This window comes from Microcaecilia unicolor, chromosome 7 (assembly GCF_901765095.1).
Source record: "Microcaecilia unicolor chromosome 7, aMicUni1.1, whole genome shotgun sequence".
Classification (NCBI taxonomy): Eukaryota; Metazoa; Chordata; class Amphibia; order Gymnophiona; family Siphonopidae; genus Microcaecilia; species Microcaecilia unicolor.
The window spans coordinates 101,561,598-101,578,552 of record NC_044037.1 but is presented as its reverse complement, the minus strand read 5'-3'; the positions used below and the strand labels follow the sequence as shown (position 1 = coordinate 101,578,552).

The 16,955-nt window shown below is 45.7% G+C and overlaps 1 protein-coding gene across 1 annotated transcript in view; it reads right to left on the bottom strand.

The window, feature by feature from the left end:
- The window catches only part of LOC115474637 (sulfotransferase 1C1-like), a 63,441-nt gene that overhangs the window by 22,097 nt on the left and 24,389 nt on the right, over window positions 1-16,955 (bottom strand). Inside the window, exons 5-6 of the mRNA XM_030210218.1 lie at window positions 8,056-8,182; window positions 2,769-2,773 (exon numbers count right to left, since the gene is read on the bottom strand). Of these exons, the coding sequence (XP_030066078.1) occupies window positions 2,769-2,773; window positions 8,056-8,182 (132 nt within the window). The remainder of the gene's footprint in view (window positions 1-2,768; window positions 2,774-8,055; window positions 8,183-16,955) is intronic.

Genomic DNA, 16,955 nt, shown 5'->3' with positions numbered 1-16,955 from the left:
GTTACAATTGTGCTGCTTAATGCTACTAGTCGTCCAACCCCCCCCAAACCCCCTGTACCCACATGTAGGTGCCCCCCTTCACCGCTTAGGGCTATAGTACTGGTGTAGACTTGTGGGCAGTGGGTTTTGAGGGGGATTTGGGCGGGCTCAACACCCAAGGGAAGGGTGCTATGCACCTGGGAGCTCTTTACCTTTTTTTTGTTTTGTAAAAGTGCCACCTAGGGTGCCGGTTGGTGTCCCTGGCATGTGAGGGGGACCAGTGCACTATGAATCCTGGCCCCTCCCACGAACAATGCCTTGCATTTATTCGTTTTTTGAGCTGGGCGATTTCATTTTCCATTATCGGTGAAAGCAAAAACGCCCAGCTCACACCTTGGCGAATAAAGCATGGGCGTCTATTTGTTTTAAAAAATACGGTTCCACTCCGCCCCTTCACGGACCCGTTTCTCGGAGATTAACGCCATGGAGATAGGCGTTTCTGGTCGATTATGCCCCTCCAAATCTCAACATTTAGGTTGACCTTAGAGATGGGTGGACTCGGGTTTTCGGCGATAATGGAAACCAAAGATGTCCATCTCAAAAACGTCCAAATCCAAGCCCTTTGGTTGTGGGAGGAGCCAGCATTTTGTAGTGCATTGGTCCCCCTCACATGCCAGGACACCAACCAGGCACCCTAGGGGGCACTGCAGTGGACTTCACAAATTGCTCCCAGGTGCATAGCTCCCTTACCTGAGCCCCCCCAACCCCCCCCCCCCCCCCAGTTCCGCCTGCCTGAAGTACACTGCACCCACTACAATGCTCCAGGGACCTGTATACTGCTGCGATGGACCTGAGTATGGCATTTGAGGCTGGCATAGAGGTTTGTCCCCGCAATGGTTAAATGCTGAATACCGCACTTAAACATCTATGGTTTCACCAGTTGTGCAAACCTGGAACTTCAGTGCCAGAGCCCGGACATGGCCTGTCATAGAGTTCCAAGTATAACACATTAGTGTTCAGCAAACACTGGGTGCTGCTGGCTGAATATCAGCCCTATAAATTTTAAATTTCTAATTTAGGTGAATTTTCAGATGAAAATACTGGACAAATTTGGATACCTTCCAATCCAACAAAAGCTAGAAATAATTATAGAAAAGGAGTTGAAAAATGTCTGTCTGGGAGCAAAATAACTCGGACAATATGATGGAATGGATGAAACTTGGTGTAGAAGAAGAACTGGTGAAAAGAATATCAAGTTGGAATCAGAAGGAAGGGATCCCCAGAAGCTTAGCCAGCGGTGGGAGGCAGGGCTGGTGGTTGGGAGGCGGGGATAGTGCTGGGTAGACTTATACGGTCTGTGCCAGAGCCGGTGGTGGGAGGCGGGGCGGGTGGTTGGGAGGTGGGGATAGTGCTGGGCAGACTTATACGGTCTGTGCCCTGAAAAAGACAGGTACAAATCAAGGTAAGGTATACACAAAAAATGAGTTTATCTTGTTGGGCAGACTGGGTGGACCGTGCAGGTCTTTTTCTGCCGTCATCTACTATGTTACTATGTTAAGTTGGAATCAGGGCTGGCCTGACTACTAGGCAGTCTGGGTGGCCACCTAGGATGGCACACTTTGGGGGAAGGGGGTGAGGGAGTAGTCAACAATTCTACAAAACATTCATCACTGCCAGCACAGGGTCTTGTGCTTCAGTTCATATTCAAGGCCTGTTAGGGCCCACCCTCTCCAAATTTCCTATTTCAGAAGGGATGGGACCCATCAAACCTTGAGAATAAGTGGATACTCAAGACCTTATGATGGCAGAAGTGAGACTTTTTTACACACAGTAAGTCCCAGATGCACAAAACATCGGGCCAGCAAGGTGCGTTTTTGACCAGTTCTAGCCAGTCTAGTGAGCACAGACTTCAGCGAGAAATGCACAAAGGGGTTCTGCGGGCTCTTTACCACTCACGGTAGCAGCCAGTGGGAATCATATGCAGTTATTAAAATGAGCTAATTACATAAGTACACAAGTATTTCCACACTGGGACAGACCAAGGGTCCATCAAGCCCAGAATCCTGTTTCCAGGTCACAAATATCTGGCAAGATCCCAGAAAAGCTCAATACATTTTATGATGCTTATCCCAGAAATAAGCAGTGGATTTTGCCATATCAATTTAATAATGGTCTATGGACTTTTTCTTTAGGAAGCCGTCCAGTCCCCTTTTAAACCCCACTAAGCTAACTGCCTTTACCACATTCTCTGGCAACGAATTCCAGAGTTTAATTACAAGTTGAGTGAAGAAACCTTTTCTCTGATTCATATTAAATTTACTACTTTGTAGCTTCATCACATGCCCCCTAGTCCTAGTATTTTTGGAAAGAGTAAACAAATGGTTCACGTCTACCCTTTCCACTCCACTCATTATTTTATAGACCTCTATCATATCTCCCCTCAGCCGTCTCTTCTCCAAGCTGAAGAGCCCTAGATGCTTGAGCCTTTCCTCATAGGGAAGTCATCCCATCCCCTTTATCATTTTCATCGCCCTTCTCTGTCCTTTTTCTAATTCCACTATATCTTTTTTGAGATGCGGTTATCAGAATTGAACACAATATTTGAGGTGCGTTCACACCATGGACCGATACAAAGGCATTACAATGTCCTCACTTTTGTTTTCCATTACTTTCCTAGTAATACCTAACATTCTATTTGCTTTCTTAGCCACCTCAGCACACTGAGCAGAGCATTTGAACGTATCATCAACAATGACGCAGAGATCCCCTTCTTGGTCGGTGACATCTACGGGAACTTTGCATTATGTAGCTTACTTCAGGTTCCTCTTTCCCAATTGCATCACTTTGCACTTGCTCACATTAACGTCATCTGCCATTTAGATGCCCAGTCTCCCAGTCTGGTAAGGTCCTCTGTAATTTTTTCAACAATCCTCTCGCGATTTTAACAACTTTTGAATAACTTTGTGTCCTCAGCAAATGTAATACCTCACTAGTTACTCCCATCTCTAAATCATTTATAATATGTTAAAAATCAGCGGTCCTGGCACAGACCCCTGAGGAACCCCACTATCTACCCTTCTCCATTGAGAATACTGACCATTTAACCCTACTCTCTGTTTTCTATCTTTTAATCAGTTTTTAATCCACAATAGGGCACTACCTCCTATCCCCATGACTTTCTAATTTCCTCTGGAGTCTTTCATGAGGTACTTTGTTTAAACGCCTTCTGAAAATCCAGATACACAAATTGACCGGCTCGCCTTTATCCACATGTTTGTTCACCCCTTCAAAGAAATGTAATAGATTGGTGAGGCAAGATTTCCCTTCACTAAATCCATGTTGGCTTTTCAAATGTGCATCCCGAGTGATGCACAGCCTCCTGCCTTGAAAAAAAGCTATATGTAGCTTTCATACACGCACATATAAGCTAGTATGCGTGTATGAAAGCCATGTGTAGTGAAACTCTGTGGAGGTACGTCCATAGCACATACTGTTCTGGACATGCATATAGCAGCCACATTTACTAATTGGTTGTCCTATGCACGAGCTGGCATTTTCCCTACTGTGCTACTCACTGAAGGTCCATGCAGCTCATTGCATGCAATTGTCTTTCGGAACCACTTACTATTGGTGGAGGAGTAGCTAGTGGTTAGGGCAGCAGACTTTGATTCTGGGGAACTGGGTTTGATTCCCACTGCAGCTTCTTGTGACTCTGGACAAGTCACTTAACCCTCCATTGCCCCAGGTACAAATCAGTACCTGTATATAATATGTAAACCACTTTGAATGTAGGTGCAAAAAAAAACACAGAAAGGTGGTATATCAAGTACCAGTCCCTTTCCCTTTTACTGATGATCTTAAAGCAATGAGTTTTGTGTGGGGACTTTTGTACCTTGGGGCCTAATTGCCTTGCCAATGCTATCTTAGAAAAGTTAGGGAAGGGAAGCCATTGAATATCTGGAGTGTGAAGAGGAGGGAACAGGAGATGTTGACCACCCTGGGGGAGGGGGAATGAGGAACAGGAGATGCTATACACCTGAGGAAGGAGGAAGGAATAGGAAATGTTCTTCAGGGGGAGGGGGAGAAAGATGCTGGACACCTTGGGGAGGGAAGGAAGGGAAGAAGATGCTATACATTTTGGAGGGGAGAGTAGGGAAGTGAAGGGAAAATGTTGGGACATGGCAGGGGAGGGCCTTAATCCACCTCTTGGTGGGGAAAGAGCACATGACTGAAGGTTCCCCTAGTTTGTTAGATACCCTTGGTCTGGCCCTGGTTGGAATATGGCCACACTGAGCTGTGGGTTCCAGAGAAATAAGTCCCCCCCCCCCCCCCCTAAAAAAAAAAGGCCTGATGCATTTCTATGGGGAAGGAGTTCCAGGTTCTGTAGCATAGAATATTCCATACAATGAAACTACCTCCAGACTGCCTCACCACCCCGCAAACTGACAAAGCCTCAAAAAATACCATCCCCAACTGTCCTAATTCCAAGAGCTACCCCTTGCAACTGCCACAACACTGCACAAACTATCCCAAACCCAAAAACTACCAACCCGCAACTGCAGCAACACAAAAACTACCCCATAATTGACTCACCACTCCACAAGCTACCTCATTTGCAAAAACTAATACTCGTATCTGCCCCTACCACCCCAAAAGCTATACCCAAGAAACTGCCCCACCCATAAACCTACCTCCTGTAACTTTCCCCAGTCCCCAAAACTACTCCCCTACAACTGACCCAGCATTGTGCAAATTGCCCAAATCCCCAAAATTACCACCCCACAACTGACAATGTGGCTTAGCCCTGTTTTATGCAACATACAGTTCAAATGGATGTTTTAAGGGGGTAACTTTTTAAAGCATTTTCCACATGCAAAGCATGTTTTACATATGGGAAATGGCTATTAGCAAATCATGTGAGTGAATAGGCACATGCAAGCGTAAATTCCAACTAGAGCTTGCATACTTACATGCAGTTTGTGAATAGGCATTAGAAACAATCAATTATTGATGTTAGTTGGAACTAATTTGGAGTTGCGCAAGTCTGTAAAGAACTGCGCCTAAATCTTCTCATACGCGACCCAAAAGATAGCATGGCCAAGGGAGGGGCCTGGGTGAGTCAGGGGCATTCCAGAAACTTATAAGCAGTCTTCCTAAATTTGGGGGGTTGTGCGCCCAACTTGTGGTGCCAGGATTTGCATCAGGTTTCAGTTGATGTAAGCCCTTTGGGCATGGGAATCTGCGCTAAGCATTATTGTATAAACAGCGCTCAGCCTGGAGTGTTCTTTATAGAACAGCACTTGAATTTACTGAATCTGGCCATAGAGTACAAGCACATAGCTACACCTGTGCCCTGATGGTGAATGAAATAGGTATAGCTTTGGCCCTTCTATAAAATTACTCCTTTGTCACACAGGACAGTATTCAAAACAAGGAGGAAAGCAAAATGATCATGGGCTTAAAGAGTTCTTTCCAACCCTTTCTGCATGTGTATGTGTGTTGGGCAGTTTGTAGTTTTTGTGGGTTTGGAACATTACAGGACAGTGGGCAGTTCTAGGGGGTGTTCTTTTTGGAGAGGGACAATTTTGGCAGTAGTAGGGGTAATTCATGGATGTTTTCACAGATGGAGCAATCCGTGGGGCTGTGATACATTTGAAAGATTTTGGGGTGGGGACAGTTTGGGGTACTTTCCAGGTGCTAGGTTTTGGGAGTAGGGCATTTGTCAGGAAGGTAGGCTAGGAGTGGGGCAATTTATAGGGGGTAAGGGCTATTGTGATGGAGGGGTTAATTTTTGGGGGTGGAGCATTTTTACAGGGTGGTGGGGGAGTGGTAGGAGATTTTTTGGGGTTGGGGCAGTTGCGGGGAAAGTGTTTGGGGCTGGAAAACAGTTTGTGGGGTTTGGGGCAGTTGGGGGATCAATACTTTTTTAGGGTTAAAGCAGTTTGAAGAATGGTGGGACAATTGCAGAGGTAGTAGCTTTTTGGGTTGGGGCAAACTTGTGGGGTGGTGGAGCAGCTGTGGAAGTAGGTTTTAGAGTTGGGGCACTTTATGGGAGAGAAGCAGATGGTTGTTGTGAGTATTTTTGGGGCTAGAGTAGTTTGCAGTATGGTGGGGCAGTTGTGGCTTGGTAGTTTTGGGGGCTTGGAAGTTTTCAGGGTGATGGTGCAGTCCTGGGAGGTTTACGGAGAGAGGGAGATGGTTGTGGGTGTACTTTTGGGGCTGGGGGTAGTTTGCAGTGTGGTGGGACAGTTGTGGCTTGGTACTTTTGGGGGGTGGGGAAGTTTTCAAGGTGATAGGACAGTTTCTGGGAGTAGTTTTTAGGGGTTTAGGCAGTTTATGGGGGACAGTGGTGAGGGTATTTTGGGAGGATGTGGTATTTTGGGGTGAGGCAGTTGAAGAAGAGAATTTGGAGTGAGGTAGTTTGTGGAATGATGTGTGCTATTGTTGGGGTAGGTTGGGAGGTTGGGAAGGTTACAGAGTGGTAGTCTTGCAATTGTGGTGGGGTAGTTTGTAGGGTGGGACAGTTGTGAAGTGATAGAGCTAATGTGGGCGGATAGTTGAGGGTTAGCAGTTGAATATCACTGCGAAATGGATAATTATTCAGCCATGACCTCAGCCTGGCGCAAACCTAGTATCTTCTTATATAGATAAAGCAGTTATCATTCACCAGCTACACTGAATATATAGCTTCTGTTAAACATTGTCCCCTCTCACCACTGCTGAGATTGGCTTGGCAAGTGTAGCGTTTGATTCTGTAGAAAAGATGAAAACCATTCAATCTTTTTCAGTAATGAATCCTTCATCAACTTCTACATTTTGCTTTTTATCCGTGGGGTCTTCAAGGCTCCATCTTGTCCTCTCTGTTATCTAACATCTTCCTGAATCCCCTGGCTATGCTTATTCAGGATTCTGGTTTTAAAGCTTTTCTCCTTGCTGACAAAGTTCTTCCCCACCACTCTTTATATTTTACTCCATCACTCCTTTATAACCTAACCTGATACCAATTCAGTACTGTTTGCAGCTTGTTGCAAATTGTCTATCTGATTACAGGCTGGTGCTGAACCCTGGGGAAACTACAGCATACTGGGTTACAGGCAGGCTTCCCCAGCCTCTTCAATTTACCAGTCCCCACTGTGGACTCTTTCTGTTGTTTGGATATCACTTTTGACCCTGTTTTTGAACTTAGAAGTCACAAATGCTGTGAAAGCTGAGTATTCTGCATTGCGTTGGATCTGCTCTCTCTGACTGTGGTGTCCTATATTCCTCTGCCCTCCACACTTTGTTTCATACCTTTCTAATATCACACATTGGTTATTGTAATTCTATGTATGCTGGGGTGGAGCAGTTGCAGGGTGGTGGGGCAGTATCCAGGGTGATGGGGCAGTGGTATGGGATAGATTTGAAGATTGGGGCAGTTGTCATCTTAAAGGCTTGCAAATCTTGCAGAATACTGCAGAACTCTTGAGTTGTGCAAGACGTTTTGATCACGCCTCTCCTTTGTGTTCTATCTGCAACTAATTGCCTGTTCATGCCCAGATTAAATTCAACATTCTTTGTGTAACCCATAAGGCCTACTATTTGGGAACCCCCTTCTACCCATCTTCACATACTATCCCTTATACTGTTATTTGGTCTCTGCTCTCCCTGGATGCCCCCACTTGGTTTTACCCTCACCACGATGTGCACACCTTGAATCTACCAGACATTCTGTGTTTTTCCTTCTTGCACCATGGTTGTGGAATGATTTGCCTCCTCTGCTATGTGCAGAACAGTCTTTTTCTAAATTTAAAGCTTCTTTGAAGGCTCATTTTGGGTCAATATTTAGGCATATGCTCTGATGCACCCCTAATCATATGCTGCTCTGCTGATGAAGCCCTCTTTATATAACCTCCCCTATATCTTTCTTGTTACTATGGTTGACTGTTCCTGTCCTATTTTTACAAAATTGGCATTCCTTTCTCTTTCTTTGACAGTAATTTTCGTAAACCACTTTGACCTGCCTGCCAGATGAGATGGTATATCTAATTCTCATAATAAACAAACATAACCACCCCAGCAAAGACAGCCCCAACTTACGTTTCTCTTCCATAAATTTCTGCAGGTATTCATGCCAGGACCCTGGCTCTGGCTGTGTCACGTTCATCTTGTCAAAGTGGTAAAATGAGACCACACAATCCTTAGCATTTCTGGCCACATAAATTGTCTAAAAGAGGAGGAAAAGGATTAAAAGAAAGCCACATCTGTGGAAGAAGGCCATGGTAGGAAATGCCATTTATAACAGGTTGCCTCTGTGTGGAGGCTAAGTAGGTGCTTATTTCCAGCCTATTTTATAAAGACAGTAGGTGGCCATGCCACTCATTGTCAAAGCATATAGGCATCTAAAAAGAGCCAGATAGGCACGCTCAGGAATCTTCCATGCAAGAGAACTGCACAGAAAATGACGTTTGGGGAAGGGGCTTGTTACGGGTGGTGTTACAGGATGGAAGCTTTCTAGCAAAAACGGATAGCAAGGCGATGTCCTGGGTTGAAAATGAAAATGTCCCAATTTTAACCTGCTATAAATGTGAACAAGTGAAGCCACAACCTGTTTTTGGACCCAGTTGTGCTTTTGCCGAGTTGGAGAGTGGAGGTGGAGTTGATCGGGGTTTAATGGAGAGTGACAGTTGCAGAGTGGTCTGTTTGTTGTTTTTGCCTGCCCATCTGAAAACTTTGTCCTCCCACACTTCCTGCCTTGTCTCTCCTGTTTCTCACCTCCTAAACCCTCACCACACCTGCTAGTCCCCACCCACACCCATCCCTTGCTATCTCCTCCATCCAGCATCTCTCCCTGACACCCTACTCCCCCCTTGTATGCAGCATTCCTCCATGTCCTTCTCTCCTTTCCATGTCAGCATCTCCGCTATATCCCTACTCTTCCCATGTGCAGCATACCCATTCTCGGTCCTCATCCCTGTGCAATGTCCAGTACCCCCCCTCTGTTTTTTTAAATTCCCCCTTGTCCAGCATCTCCCCATCTTCCTACTCACCTAATGTCTAGCATCCTCCAATATTCCCTCCCTTTTCCAAGTCAGCAATTGCTCTCACTCAACCCCTTTAGAGACCTACCCCCTTACATCCAGCTGGATGGAGTAGAGTGTTTGGAAGAGATGCTGGGGGGGGGGGGGGTGAAAGAAAACAAGAGAGAATATACTGGGCAGAGGAGTGGAAATAGAAAAAGAGGGTGCTGTACAGTAGGGAGGAAAGAGAAGATGCTGTAAAAGAGGGGAGAGTTAGCAAAAAAAAAAAAAAAAAAACTATGCAATCGCGGGACCACACTGTGCAGATTCGTGGCTGCTTGTCCCTGCCCCTCCAACATCATTTCCTGTTCCGGGGCAGGGAATGGAACTGGCAGCTGCGAGTCTACATAGTGCGGCTCCGCAACAATAGCTCTACTTTGTTTTGCTGCTGTTACCATTGCACTGAAGCAGCAGCGGCGGAAGGGAAGAGAGGCAGGTTCGTGGCCTTCTACTACATAGGTGCTGTTTCCCCTAAATTTCATTTGGGGGGGGGCAACCGCTCCCCTTGTGCCCTACCTAGCTATGCCACTGGCGCTATCCCTCGCCCAAACACCCATACCTCCCTCCCTACCCCTTCACCTGCTCCTCCTCTTTCTCTCCTTGTGCATCTGTGCAGTGCCTCTATATTTGTCAATTCCCACTTTGTCAATGTGCTGTACACCATTGTTGGGTGAATGAGTACTGTGTACTGGTGCTGGGTGAGTGTTGCTGTGTCCTGGTGCAGGGTGAGTGAGTGCTTTGTACTGTTGCTGGGTCAGTGTTTCACTAGGTAGTGCTGAGTTCTGCAGTGGGTGGAGGTGTGCACAGTGGTGTTAGAGGAATTAGGAGGTTGCACCTGTGGTTGTGGGACACCTGCAGAAGAAGCATGGATCTGCTGAATGCTCTTGCACTTGAGGCTTTGCTGGATGTGGCTGAGAGTCTGGAGGGGAAAGATAGGAGGAGGCACCCCTTTCAGAGAGTGTTTAAACCCCGGACCCAGTTTCTGGACCTCAGTGGCCAGGGGTGCTTTACCAGGTACTGCTTTGATAGGGTTGCCATTCAGCACCTCTGTCAGCAGCTAGGGCACCAGCTCCAGGCCATGACATGCAGGAATAATCCTGTGCCAATGCACCTTAAGGTTACAGCCTCCCTCACCTTTCTTGCCACTGGTACATTTCAGTAGGTGCTCACAGTTACTGCAGGCCCTATCCAGCCTGCCATCTCTGTCTGTCCCAGTTCCTTGATGCCTTCCTCACCCACACGTCACACTACATCTCCTTCCCCAGCACTATCCAGGCCTGCCAGAGCAACATGACCCACTTTTACTCCATATATAGCTTCCCATTGGTCCTATGGGCCATTGGCTGCACACATGTGGCCCTCAACCCCCCCCCCCCCCCCCCCCCCCACCCTGGGTACAGGAGGACACCGAAGGAATAGGAAATCCTATCACTCCATGAACTTGCAGTCATGTGTGATGCCCAGGGGGCGATAGTGATGTGTGTGCTCGGTACCCAGGATCCTGCCACGATGCATAAATTCTACAGTTATCAATGCTTTGACCAAGGGGGAATCACTTGTGGTTGGCTCCTAGGTAAGCAGCACTGGGATTTCCTCCCTGGTGCCCACCTTTCCCCCCACCCTCCCAAAGTGGATCAGACCTTGCTACAAACACATCCATGTCTGTGATCTTTGCTCTCCCACATAACAGAAGCTACCTCCAGTGAACCTGTCTCATGACCCTCATTGTACACCCCCAAAATGAGGTAGAAGAGCGTTATAATAGAGCCCATAAGAACATCCATGCCATCAAAGAAAGGACCTTTGGCCATCTAAAGAATCATGTTTGATGCTTCGAGCGTTTGGGGGTGGGAGCTCCTCTACACCCCTGAGAAGGTTGTCAAAATTTTCATGGCATGCTGTATGTTGCACAACTGTGCCCAGCAAAGAAGACAGCCCTTACCAGAGCGTACATAGGAGCAACAGGCAGAACAGGACAAAGAGGAGGAGGACCTTTCCTCACCAAGAGCCAACCAGCTGTGGGAGGTTTTATTATTATTTTAATTTCATTTGTACCCCACACTTTCCCACTCATGGCAGGCTCAATGTGGCTTACATGGGGCAATGGAGGGTTAAGTGACTTGCCCAGAGTCACAAGGAGCTGCTTGTGCCTGAAGTGGAAATTGAACTCAGTTCCTCAGGACCAAAGTTCACCACCCTAACCACTAGGCCACTTCTCCATACCCCACAGTTTCCCAACAGTGTCAGGCTCAATGTGGCTTACAATGCACCACAGAGGCAGACGCCAATGCAGTAAAATGCAGAAAACCTACAAGATCACTTAGCTAATGAACTAAGATGCACAGTATCTGTTTTTTAGACACTTTCAGTGTTGTTGTAAAGAACCCCTATTCCTTTTCTCTGTAGGCTAGTTGGATCATATTGAACAATATGGGGAATGTGCTATCTTAATCCCCTATAGGTATGTGTCCACTTTGGAACAGTGCTATGTTACATTTCTATATATGGCTGTCTTTTTACTTTACATCAAGTCAGCAGTTATGATTGTTTTATCCTTTGTTTTTGTGCTATGCTGTTTAATTGTGTGATTCTGTATTAGGTAAATACATATTCATCTTAAGGTCATCTGTCTGCTTTTTCACTGCTTTGCTGTTCTTATATGCTATGATTAAAGGCAATTGGAATGACCTACACATTGTCTGGCATTAGCCAAGTATATAAGCATGTGGAAGGCAGCTTTTAATGTGTTGGGCAATTTCTAAACCACTATCATCTCACTTATTGTTTGCCATTGTATTGGTGTTCTACTATGTGTTTTATTAAATTGTTTTATTTATAATTATGCTTTGTGATTTTGTTTTTTTATATGATTTTAATTGAATTGTTTGCTTTTATTAGTTACTAGTATGCCTGAAATGAAACGGGCGCTAGCAAGGGTTCCCCCTCCCTCCGTTGCTGTCTCCCTCTCTGTCCTCTGAGTCCCACGCCCTCCTTTCGTCCCCTCCGAGTTCGAGGCCGTCCTCCCTCTCCTCTCCAACTCCCCTGTAACTCACCACTTTGTAGAACGACGACCGCAATTGTGGCGGGGCCATTTGTGGAGGGGTGGTTGGAGGGTAGCTGGCACGTTTTTAGTCGGTGGTCATTGTGGGGTTCATCGGTTGAAGCCATCTATCTCTGGCCATGTCTCCGCCCTTGACGTCATAACGTTTGACGTGAGGGCGGGGCTAGGAGACATGGGCAGAGAGAGATGGCTTCGGTTGGGCATGTCCTCAGCCGCTTTTGTTTGTTAGGCAGTCTGCTGCGTTTCGTTGGAAGGGGAGGAGTAGTTCATTTTCGTTGTTTTGTAATTGTTCCGCCCTCGACGTCATCACGTCTGATGCGAGGGCGGGGCATGGAGACATGGTGAGTGTTGTGGCTTCACCACCATGAACTTATGAACCGGTGTCTGAGTGGCTGCAGTGACATCAGTGTCTTCAGAACGTTGAGGGTGAGTTTTATTATAGTAGATTACCCCTGACGCAGCCTGAGGGTGAAAAATGGCCATGTCGGGTTACTGTTTTAATAAATAGTATTTATTAAAATATTGTTGATCTGCTTGTTTATTGATGTAGGTACATTTATTAACAGAAAGGGCTTGTAGCATTGTCCATTGTCACTGAAACTGTTCCCCCCCCCCCCCCCCTTAACAGAGGAACAATGCCTGTGCACTGGCTGTTGTCCAGCTGGGAGTGGGGCACTTCCCCTGGCTACATTGATTCCACAACCTGATCCTGAGGCACCCTGAGGACTCAGAGGCTCAGAATGTGTACATAGAACCATCACGAGAGCTCTGGGCATGCACCAGAGCCAGTGCCTGCAGATCTCCTTTTGCATCTCATGAACACCGAGTGATTGGGGTGTCCCCAGAAGCAGGTAAGAGTAGCTAAGGTCCAGTGCCCAGTGTGAGGAAACACTCCACTTGTAGCTGCCCTATAGCCATGGACTGGGAGAGGGAATTGGGAGGGGAGACTGCAGTGATGAATACCCACTCACACTGGGAAGCCTGATAGCAGCTCCTGTATACTTTTTCCCTTTGTCAGGTGCTGTAATGTTGACACAGATGCCTGATAATATTGCTGACCACTGTAGTGCAGGAGCCATTTCCTGCCACCTTAATTTATAAGTGGAGGCTTGGCCTAATGGTTTGGACAATAGCCTGAGAACCTCATGGAGGCAGGCTCAATTCCCTGGATAGCACCCCAACACTGCCCACTTACTGTCACTCTCCATTTGCCATTTCACAATCTTCTTGTGATTTAACAACTTTGAATATCTTTGTATCATCAGCAAAGTTAATTACTTCACTAGTTATTCCCATCTTTAGATCATCTATAAATATGTTAAAAAGCAGCGGTCCCAGCACAGACCCCTGCAGAACCTCACTATCTACCCCCTCTATTGAGAATATTGGCCATTTAACCCTACTTCCTGTTTTCTATCTTTTAACCAGTTTTTTAATCCACAATAGGACATTACCTCCTATCCCATGACTCTTTAATTTCTTCAGGAGTCTTTCATTAGGTACTTTGTCAAGTGCCTTTTGAAAATCCAGATACACAATACAGCTCACCTTTATCCACATGTTTGTTCACCCCTTCAAAGAAATGTAGTAGATTGGTGAGGCAAGATTTCCCTTCACTAAATCCTTGTTGGCTTTGTCTCATTAATCCATGCTTATGTATATGCTCTGTAATTTTGTTCTTTATAATAGTCTCTACCATATTGCCCAGCACTGACAACATGCTCACCGGTCTATAATTTCCCCTGATCACCTCTAGAATACTTTTTAAAAAGAGGGGTTACATTGGCCACCCTCCACCCTCCAATCTTCTGATACCATGCTTGATTTTAAAGATAAATTACAATATACTAACAATAGTTCTGCAAGTTCATTTTTCAATTCCACCAGTGCTCTGGGATATATACAATTCAGTCCAGGTGATTTATTTATTTATTGTACGCTTATATCCCACATTTTCCCACTCATGCAGGCACAACGTGGCTTACAGAAAGTTAAGTAAAATTACAAAGTAGGCAACTTAGAGAAGTATAGAAGGAGGAGACAGGGCAACAGGATCTAACAGTTTGAAACTAAATAGGGCAAGGGTCAGGAGGGTGTATCAATCAGCAGTGACAAGTGGGGAGTAAGTCCTGGCAAAGAAGTAGGTCTTCAACAACTTCTTGAAGAGGGTGTGATCCGCTTGAGTTTTAAGGTGTTGCGGGAGAGCATTCCAGTGTTTAGGACTACAGTAGCGGAAGAACGAGGCAAAAATCTTCTTGTACTTGACTCCCTTACAGTTCGGAAAGTGCAGTTGGAGATAGGATTGGGCAGAGGGATTGGCATTCCTGGGCGGGAGGTCGATCAAGGGGCGCATGTAATCCGGAGCAACCCCATAGATGATTTTATGGGTTAAGGAGCAGAGCTTAAAGGCAATGCGCTCCTGTACAGGCAGCCAATGAAGTTTGAAGCGCAAACTGCCCCGTTACATCTTCTAGGTTTACAGAGGTTTGATTCAATTTCTCTGACTCGTCAGCAGTGAATACCATTTCTGGCATTGGTATCTTTCCCAAATCTTCGTCGGTGAACACAGAAGCAAAGAATTCATTTAAACTCTCCACTGTGGCCTTGCGTTCCCTGAGTGCCCCTTTTACCCCTCTGTCATCTAGTGGTCCAACCAATTCTTTTGCAGGTTTCTTGCTTCTAATATACCTAAAAAAGTTTTACTATGCGTTTTTGCCTCCAACACAATCTTCTTTTCAAAGTCTCTCTTTCATTTGACCTGCCTTTCCTTATGCTGTTTTCTATTATTTTTCAGTCAGATCCTTCTTCCGTTTGCTGAAGGATTTTCTTTAGCTGTAATAACTTCCTTCACCAGGGCCAGTCTTAGGGCGAGGTGACCGAGGCGACCGCATAGGGCCTCGCGCTCAGGGGGGCCCCGCGCGGCGCACCTGAAGTCGCCCCGCTTCGACCGCCCAGAGCTGGTCCCTGGGACCAGAGCTGAACGAGGGAAGGGAAAGGAAGGCTCCCAAAGTGCCGCCCAGCAGCTCGCATGCTTTTCACGCTGCTGCTACTACCTGCCGGCCGCTCCGACGTCGATGACGAGGTAACTTCAAATTCAGAGGGAGGGTGGCTGCAGGTATCCCGCTGATTCAGAACTCTGCAGCTCGACTAATTTTTTTTGTAGGACTAGGTTTGATCATGACTCTACCTTGCTGTCTGAGTTACACAAGCTGTAGGTTCAGGCAAGGTTTTCTTTTAAATTATTAAGTTTGATACTTAAATCCGTATATGGTGCTTGTTCTGTGGATCTATCATATAAATTCAAGGTTTTAAACACCAGTTCAAAGTCTTGGACATGTAATTCTCTTGCTTTGGTCTTTCCATCTGTTAAGTATATTAGATTCAAAGCAATTTTTTCTCACTCCTTCTGTTGGGGTTCATCTTTTGAGTGGTTATTTCACTTTTCTTAAGGCTTTGAAGACTCATTTGTTCTCTCATTGTAGTTAATGATGTTATAGTTTTTGTCCCTTGGGTGTTAATTTTGCTATTGTTATTCCTGAAGATTGTATCAGTATCTTTTTAGTTGAATCCTGCCTTGAATTTCAGATGAGGGAGTTGGCGGGCTATAAATCCCTTACAACATAACATAACATATAAAATGCAGCGTGCTGTAGAGGCAAAAACTCATAGCAAAAACTTTAAGGGGAAGTCTTGCTTCACTAACAGCCATGTGGATAAAGGGTTATAGTTTGGTAAGGTTATGAGTGCGTTTTTGCACAAATTTGTGTATAGTGTTTTGCAGTGGAGACATTGTGTGTCCGCATCTCTGACCCACCCCCCCCCCTCCCCAGGGTTATGAGAATTGGACCTACTAATTGTAGTGGACTTGAACTGAATAATTTCTGAGGAGGGGAGGTTTCATGATAGCATTGTGCTTATTATTTCAATCAGTTTTTCTGTACAAGTTTAGTTTCATTTGTCTTTATTTGAAATTTCATAAATAAAAATTTTTCTAAAAATTGAATAATCTTATCAATGGGGCAGAGGCGGGGCTAGGGCAGGGCGGGGTTAGGATGGGGTGGGGCTAGGATGGGGCCCCACCAAATTGGTCTGCACAGGGCCCCACACTTGCTAAGACCAGCCCTGTCCTTCACCTCACTTTTTAACCATGCCGGCAGTTGTTTGGCCTTCCTTCCTCCTCTTTTAATACATGAAATATAAATGGCCTGGGACAGATTCCAAGATGAGTTTTGCATCCTGCAGAATTTTTAGTCTATTTGATTCAAGGCCCTCCTTAACACATAATGCTACCCCTCCACCGATTGAATCCACCCTATCTAATTTGTACCCTGATATGACAGTATTCCACTGGTTATCCTCCTTCTACCAGGTTTCAGAGATACCTGTTTACATTTAGTGCAACATATTCTAACTCTCCCATCTTATTTCTTAGTCTTCTGGCATTTGCATATAGCCATTGCAAACTATGTTTGTTGTACCTATTTACAACTTGCTCAGCAGTTGACAGTGATAATTTGCAATCTTGAAAATCAGTCTGCTTTGTATTTAAAGATACATGGAGGGGGATAATCGAACGGGGGCGCCCATCTCTAAGGACGGCCCTGTAAAGGTGCAGGGCAGCCTGTATTATTGAAACAAGATGGACGTCCATCTTTCATTTCAATAACACGGTCAGGGATGCCTAAATCATGAAATTTAGGTCGACCTTAGAGATGGTTGTCCCCAGTTTTTGGTGATAATGGAAAGTGAGGATGCCCATCTCAGAAATGACCAAATCCAAGCCATTTGGTTGTGGGAGGAGCCAGCATTTGTAGTGCACTGGTCCCACTAACTGAATGGAAAAAGCCCTTCCTGATCTG